This window comes from Phallusia mammillata, chromosome 6, assembly GCF_965637545.1.
Source record: "Phallusia mammillata chromosome 6, kaPhaMamm4.hap1.1, whole genome shotgun sequence".
Classification (NCBI taxonomy): domain Eukaryota; kingdom Metazoa; phylum Chordata; class Ascidiacea; order Phlebobranchia; family Ascidiidae; genus Phallusia; species Phallusia mammillata.
The window spans coordinates 19,509,390-19,517,603 of NC_137257.1; the positions used below are offsets into that span (position 1 = coordinate 19,509,390).

At 38.4% G+C, this 8,214-nt stretch overlaps 1 protein-coding gene across 1 annotated transcript; it reads right to left on the reverse strand.

Annotated features, from left to right (window-relative positions):
- Positions 1-276: 276 nt before the first annotated feature.
- On the reverse strand, positions 277-7,896 carry LOC145233358 (uncharacterized). Its single transcript, XM_080098073.1, has 6 exons — positions 7,661-7,896; positions 6,379-6,499; positions 4,739-5,036; positions 4,199-4,382; positions 2,928-3,448; positions 277-2,623 (listed from the first exon to the last, which is right to left on the reverse strand). Exons 1-6 carry the CDS (start codon positions 7,728-7,730, stop codon positions 1,088-1,090), a joined length of 2,730 nt encoding a protein of 909 aa, XP_079954199.1. The 5' UTR covers positions 7,731-7,896; the 3' UTR covers positions 277-1,087.
- Positions 7,897-8,214: the final 318 nt, after the last annotated feature.

The window sequence follows — 8,214 nt, forward strand, 5'->3', positions numbered from 1 at the left end:
ACACACTAAAAATATTAAACAACGCTGTGTCGGAAATAATTCAAAAATATTTTGTAAAAAAAAAGTTTAATAGAAAAAACTGGCCAGAAGGTGGCGATATAGATGCTGTTTACAACTAAATATGTGTATGTCCGTGCTTTATTATTACCTGACTATTATTGAAATTGGTATGAAGTGTGCATTTTATTTACAACTTCAACTAAAATACACTTTGATTTTAAAGTAAACTAACAAAATATAAAATATAACAAGCTATGACCTGAACCAAAACGAAAGGACAAGCAACGTCTAGTTTATTGATACAAAACTAAATTTTGAATCTTGGCAAAATTAAGGCACTTAAAAAAACTACGTGTTCACTAGAATATCAGATAACATAAAAAAAACGCCTCGTTAAACCGACACATATGGCACAGTAAAAACATCACAAATGAAAAATTGGTCACTGCTAAATTTCATATCAAAGCAGCTTCAAAGATTAAATTCTTGCTTGGACAATCTTAAATTGTTTGCCCTGTTTGCTTTTAAGTGTCGCGTTACACACAAAAAAATAATCCAACTTGAAAGGAAATTGTGTCTTTGGCGACTTGGGGGCGCACAAAAGGTGTTTATGGGGACGGCGGTTATGCACTGCTGACCAGGGTAACAACACCGTCAACGGCTTCTGAATCATTTAGTAGCTCACGTGCTATAACCCAAAATTGAATAACAACAGATGTTGTGACAGAAAAACCCGAAATAATGATTTTCAAATATCAGAAAGTTCTGGAATATTTAAAACCGTTCTTTTATGCTGACCAAAGCACCAAAACGCACGAATTTTGGTTAAATTTCGCACAAAAAAAAACTATACAACTATTACCACATTGTTCTGTTCAATATTTTTCTAAAAAACTAATACATTTAATAATACTTAAATTGTTTTTTCACAAATTATTACACTTTAAAAAATAGGCCTACACTCCTTTCAAAACCAACAAAAGATCAATTGTAACTGTAACTAATGCAAATATCAGCATGACAATAGCACGCACGCAAACGCATTGTTACTGAGTATTTTTAAATTTCAAACGGTTTGTTTTAAAGTTCACACAATACTAGTCACTCCGTTCGGTTTTGGAGTTCCAGGAATTTCTTCAATCTCTTTTTTGCGTTGATTTAGTTGAGGAGTCCCTGCAAGACTGCTGCTGACAGTATTTTCACCAGCACTGCGTTGTGACTGCATTGGACTTTCATAAATTTTTTCTCCCTTGTCAAATTTCGCAACCAGCTTGGAACCGATTCGGTGCTTTTTGCACATTTTCAGGCATTTGGAGAAAATGGTGTCAAATATTCCCGAGTAAAGAATAGGATTGAGGGCACTGTTTATTGGAAGTAGAATTATACCAGCAACTGCATAGGCAATTTCGTCAATCCTTGCACCAGCTAAAAAGGCATATGCCATACAGCAAAGTGGAATCCAACAGAAAAAGTCAGTAAATAGTAAACGGGTAACCCTCGACTGTAGTTTGCATTTCTGGTAGTTCAGTTTGGCTCCTTTTGGGACGTTTCTCCGTATTTCCACTGCCTTTCTTGAAGTGGTCAATCGCCATATTAGTGAATAGACAATCACCATGCTTACGAAGGCGACAAAATTAAAGGTGACCAAGAAAGTGGTCATTTGCCATCCAGGTTCGCCTTTTCGTGTAAAAAAGTTAGGCAGGCATACACCGTTCTGCGAATAAAACCCTAGACGTCCGTTCGGTGTAAAAGACACTGCGTCGGATGACATTTGTAATGTGGTGTTGGCAGATAAAGAAGTATTGGTGGCTAGATATCGTTGTATGGCGCTAAGTCGGGAGTTAAAGGTGTTAAAAGCAGTTTTGTTTACCACGTCCGAACGAAAGAACGGACTCGGGAACCAAACGTGCGAGTAGAACTCATCTACCACCCATGGCAAGATTGCGAGGCCAAGTGACGTCAACCATGACATCATGACTGCTATTTGTACAACTTTTCCTGATTTTGATGAGAATTGCGCTTCGAACGGTTGGTAAATTGTATAAAGCCGGAAGAGTCCCATAATAAGCAAAATCAAGACCGAAGCTTCACTGGAAAGCAAAACAAGCGAACCCATGATGTTACAAGCAGCACCTGTTCTCCAAGGTTTATCTGCTAAGCAATACATTCCTGAATGAACTGAACTTGCAATGCATAGGATAGTCAAGTAGATCCCCATGGTGCCATCAGCGATACTTAGATTTACAATCATGAACGTGTGACTTTTGGCAATAGGGTTCACATTTTTCCTTTCGTTTATTCGCTGAAATGTCTTCGCCAACACAAAGATATTACCCAGAAGGGCCATAGGAGCAATAAACCACAGTATCACTCTTAGCACTATGTTTTTAATCATCTCTTCCCGTGAACTGTACATATTTTGGTTGAAAGCCATTGGACACTCGTCACTGCCGTCAAAACATTCTTGTCTCCCGTTCAGTCTGAAAGTAGCTGGCACAAAAAGTCGATTCAAGGGCGAAGTGTCGTTTGCGTTTCGCGTCTCGCAGTAAAATCTTCCGTCCGTGCAATTCTGAGCGGCGCTTTCGTCTGATTCGTCATCACAATTAATGACTCCATCACACCTCTGAATGGGCAAAGAAGTAAAATTGAATTAAGTTAATGTTTGATGTTAGATCTCTAGGTTTAAAAAAGTTTTGAATAAGTTTGTCTGCTAAGAGCAGGTAAATGTGAAACTTCACAAAAAGGTTATTTGACTTAAATTACAATTATCATAGCTGCCCTAAACTCTGACACATGTTATAATTATATTTCTTGTTTGTTGCTTAAATATTTCCACCAACGTTAAAGCCAGTCTACATTAAACCATCAGGCAAAAACATTAGTTTACCTCTTATTAACAACCAAGGTAAGTGTAACCTAAAACAAACCTGCTCCAAAGCAATACTGATTGCAGGACCGTTTTTGCAATAGAACCTTTCCGGGCAACCAATTTCCTCCTCCAGAATACGACCCTCGCAATAATCATCGCTCTGCCAAACACCATCGCAGATGAACGGAGTAAACAGACACGAAAAATCAACATTGCAGAAAGGAGGAAGGTCCCCGCATTCTGGAGTACATTCGTCAGTCAAATTGACGCACGTCGGTCGTCCGTCGCATTTTACCGCTACTATTATCTCTCCACCAAAATCACTTTGACACAGCATAGTCTCGTTTTCTGCTGCGATGGAAGAAGTGTGATTGAAGAAGCCGGCCACGGATGAAGTTAGGTTTGCTGGAATCTGGCTGCTAAATGTGTAGAGGTAATTTTCGGTTGAGGAGCTGTAGCAATGGAGTTCATCCATAACGTTGTGGCAGTCTATGACGTCATCACAGAGCTGGGCACTGTTTATGCATTGTCCCTCGCCGCAAGGGATTGTGATGTTTATCCAAGCTTCAGTTCTGCCAGCTAAAATGAGATAAATATTTTGATGTAAGCTAAGAGAGGGAGCTTTATTACTGGGTGGTCTCAACAAATGATGGTCGCTAACGCTTAAAATATACACACCGAGACAAGAATTAATCGCAAAACAAAACATTCAGTCAAAAGAACTTGGATATGTATATAAAACTCTCTGGCAGTTATGTTATGTATTAAATTGCTCTTAAAGTCCATGTATAGTGTTCCTAAAAACATTTGGCATTATGAATTGAAATTTCAAATGGGATGTTAAGTAACTGTCAATGTTTTCATCATTGAAACGTTTGTCAATATCGGTTATATCACGAAAATAAACTTCTACGTTCGGATACTAAACAAAAATATTTCCATAATTCTGTTTGACAATTATATTGGCCCCCAAACTCGTAGGACGAAACTAGTTGATTAAACTATTCGACGACTATGCCATCATCAGTAATTCCAGTTTTGCTTAACTTACACCTGAAGTATGTAAGTCAGTATTTCCGTAAGGGCATAAACTAATCAGGCCACGACTGATTGTTTATGATGTTGAACAATGTTAAATCAAAGCAATGTTAAACCTTTGTGACGAGTTTGATGGAGGCTTTCGAGGAAGGAAATGTGCGAACGTTAAAACGTCATCAGTGACACAATGAGTGAATCAGAGTTGAACGTGTTGCAGTTACATATCATAAGGTGAAATAACAAACAGTAACTTTAAAGCAATTTGGGTTAATGCGTTTCTTGTACACTTACCAAGGCTATATCCGTTCAAGTGAAATTCCGCCTCGTCGTCACCATCAAAGTCTTGCTCACAGTAGGGACTTGAGCCGCTGTAAAGATGACAGACTTCGGGAACCAGTTGGTTTTCACACAAACACTCGTCTGAGAAATCGGCACAGTCGAATGTTCCGTCGCAAACTTGATACGTAGAGATCACCTTGAAATATATTTTGTTCGTGCAAATGACGTTCGCAAATGTTACATTTAGTAGAGAGTCTTGGCCGGACTAGGCAAGTTGGAAGTAATTGCACGGACTTAAAACTAAAAAAAACATTACCAACTCGACTGAAAATTTTTTTGTTCTGAGAGGGCTTGATATGAAATAATGTATCGGATGAAATTATTTTAAATCACTGCAATTGTATTAGATGATTTGGTTCAATTCGAGCCTAAATGTAAATGTAAACAACATGCTGTTTTATAACCGATAATACTTTTTCGTTATGCTAGGTCTTTTGGATTGGCAATGTCAGTCAGTACTGTGTTTGATTTCTACTGCAATTTAAGACTTACATGCCGTTTATCGAGACATTGAAAGCAGTTGCCAGTCAGTGCCCCATTTTTATCGAAGCACAAGTCCGCCCCGTCTGTGCAGTGCGCAATGTTGTCTTGCAGATTGATTTGCGGAAGAACACACGGCACACCAGCGGCGGATTTGATAATGCATTTGAAGCCGGGACCAGCAAAGATTTCATCAGACTCGTCTGGACAGTCCCATTGCCCATCGCACATTTCATTCAAGCGTATACAACCAGAACCGTTACCGCAACGTACCGCATCAGGCCGGTCGCATGGCACTGAACCGGCGAACCTGCAATGCAAAAAACAATTTTCTATTAAAACTGAGCTTACACAGAAACCGACCTGAATTAACGCGCGCTCATTACAGACCAGTTACGGATATAATATATACTTTTCTGTTTGAATAAGTTACTGATAAAAAATAAACCAAAAAACGTTGATCCTTGCTTTGAACAAACAACTGACTGATTTTACTTTGGACAGTTTTTGGTGCTTTATCAATTTACTGCTAAGGTTAAAGATATAGTGATCCAAACTATATTGCCAATGGTTTTGGATTCACTACAAAAAGTTATGTGTTATTTGTGTGTTTTGTTACAATCTGTTTCTCAAAGACACTTTTGATTGGTTTAGGAAGTTAGTTAAAATTATTTTTAAGGACTGCGTTTAACGTGCGGTGGGTGTGCATTAAAGATGATTACATTTTAGAAAAAAAGGGTTGGTGTATCACACTCAAATAACGACACACCGATCTAGATTGCTTTTTTACCGCAATTCCGCTGACAAATTGTTTCCTCGTTACGGACTTTTGGACTTTTTACCTTATCTGTGGGTAGTTACATTTATGTAAAGTTATCATTAACTTTCAACCAGTGACTAAACTAGGGCGCGACAAGTGTATGTAACCTTTATCACCCCAAGGCTACATATTTAGTCCTGGGATATCTCTTAATTAGTTTGATATTTACACCAACCCAAGCAATTTATCTATAAGTGGAATTCACCTACCGGATTCAAGTTAAGTGAATTTATGATATATACCAACGGGCTGGGTTTTTGAATGATTTTTATCTGGGGTAATTATTTAAAACGCGCCCGCTATTTTCTAGGTTTTTTACACGATAATTTCTTGGCAATTATGGAAAAACCAAGGACCAATTAAATGCAACCGTGCAAATGTTAAGATTGTGTTTTCCCGACAAATTTCTTCATGTAATTGAAATAAACTCTAATACACTTGTATTTGGTATGTCTTGTAGGCCGCCTGGACTCGTCATAGTTAATGGTGCAACACCTCAGTAACAACTTCGACTTGTAAATTTACTTTGAGACGCAGCACTTTAGCGTTGTAAGTCGGGCATGGCTTTTTGTATCGGGTTACCCTCTGACTCAGACAAGTTTGACTGAAACGGACTTGATTCGATGCTGACTTCACATTCTAGCGAGTTTGTGTCGTGATTGTGCCCTAGTAAATCAAAGCCCAATTGAAACTTAATTGTCATAAATTTCGGGTAGAGGGCGGTTTTCGGGCATGGGCCCCAATTTCGGAACGACTAATGTCTCCCAGGAAGCTTATAGGGTGTGCAGATTATGTTTTAAACAATGCCACAGCGTTCTGGAAGCTCACTTACGTTAGAGGGGTAACACCTGTACAATTATCTTCATCGCCTCCATCGACGCAATCGTACACTCCATCACACTTGTAACTGATCGGAAAGGCTTCTCCATCGCTGCACGCGAAAAGGCTCTCTTCTGCAAACAGATATGGATTTTAGTTTTCAAGTTATGTTTTAGTCATTTTTTAGGCACTAACTGATGTCATTGTGAGTTATACATGATTTATAATTGTTTAAAAAACGTTTCTTGTTCAAAATCTCAAAAACAATTGACGACTTTTTTTGAAAAATCTTTCAATGGTTCTGCAAAAACTCTCTCTACCACAATGTACTTTGAAGACTGTGTTCGCGGCGCAAAAACGTAGCCCAACTGGCAGTTTTCAACATATTTGCAGTCGTATCCGTTCACATTCAGACAGATCCACAATGACATCACCAAGTCATGTCAAGAAATACAACCGGGGTGCACGTTTGTTGAAGCAAAGAAAACAAATCACCGGAACCTGTACTCTGTAGCGAGCAAATGAGGCCAACTGAGTTTGTATTGTGTTTATCTGAAGCAGTATATTTAAGTATGACGCATTGTACACGTGCCCCCAAATTCTTGCGTACGACTCGTGTCGTATTTGTATTTGATAAATGATATTCGTTTCCCTTGACGGCAATATCCTTTTTAAATATAGTGATGGATTGAAGTGTTTTCCAAATTTCAAGGACGTCCGCAAAACACAACAAATAAGAGAATTGTTGTCTGGGCTTAATAGCCGCCTAAACCCTTAAATTTGACTAGGATATTGTTGTTATTATACCAGTCTTCTGAGTAGGGATAAGTGGCTGGGAGAAATACTTCTTTATGAAATAGGTCTTTGTTTATATAAAGAACAATTGCCTATAATTGATAACACGATCTTTAAATTAAAGGGTTGGATTACGATTGCCCTAAGCTAGACTGTTGTTTTCAACGTTGCAAATAGTTCATGCCCTCAAAATGCAAATTTCAAACCTACAAACTTGATTTTGTTATTGTAAAGGTTTGCTACATATCTGTAATTGTTTCTTCAAAAGGCTTGCACATGCATTTTTTCAGATAACTTGATGACATCTTTTCATACCAAATTGTTTTATTGTAAGACATATCGTAGTACAATACGGTTTGTAAAAAACATTGTAGTACAATCACCTTAATGCAAAACACCCTTAGTGCTTTACTAGTTAGTTTTTTGCCACAGAATGAAGTTATTGGTAAGGTTCAACAACCAAACAAACACATCAAAAATTATACAATTTGTTTACTTACGTGCAGCGCATGCAAGCAACAGAAATGCCAGCACCAGTACAAACAAGTTGCCTGGATACATTTTTCTCATATCCAATTTTCCCACAAAACTTTGCTTGCTTACTAATTCAGTAATAGTTAAGTACACTATTTTATCTCTACAACCACCTGTACAAAATGATTCAACAATTGGTAGCACTGAATTGAGGGCTTGAAACCAGGTTATTATTGTCTCGATGGAATTAAAATAGGCCCTCCGGCCAGCACGCAAATCCAAATGTTAAGTTACGTCTGGCTGCGAAACTAAACACGTCTTTAGCTGCCAAGCATTTCTGAACACCTGTGTATCTCAAATCGAAAGCTTTATGTACGAAGTTCACTTACAAAAAAGTATTTGTGAGTCAATACAGTTTTGAAACGTGATGACGCAAATTTTATTACTCACGTGAAACTTGCTTCCGAACCTAAAGCGTCACCTGCTGTGTCTGGCTCGTCTGCGCGGTGCTTACGTTTTTGTGTGACGGCTTTTACGCACGACCGCACGATTTCTTGAGGATGCGCTAAGTTGCAGGGGT

Coding starts and splice junctions, on each gene's coding strand:
- LOC145233358 (XM_080098073.1), bottom strand. CDS start 7,730: ATGAGAAAAATGTATCCAGGCAACTTGTTTGTACTGGTGCTGGCATTT. Junction 4,383..4,738: donor AATGTCTCGATAAACGGCAT/GTAAGTCTTAAA, acceptor ATATATTTCAAG/GTGATCTCTACGTATCAAGT. Junction 3,449..4,198: donor CTTGAACGGATATAGCCTTG/GTAAGTGTACAA, acceptor ATCTCATTTTAG/CTGGCAGAACTGAAGCTTGG.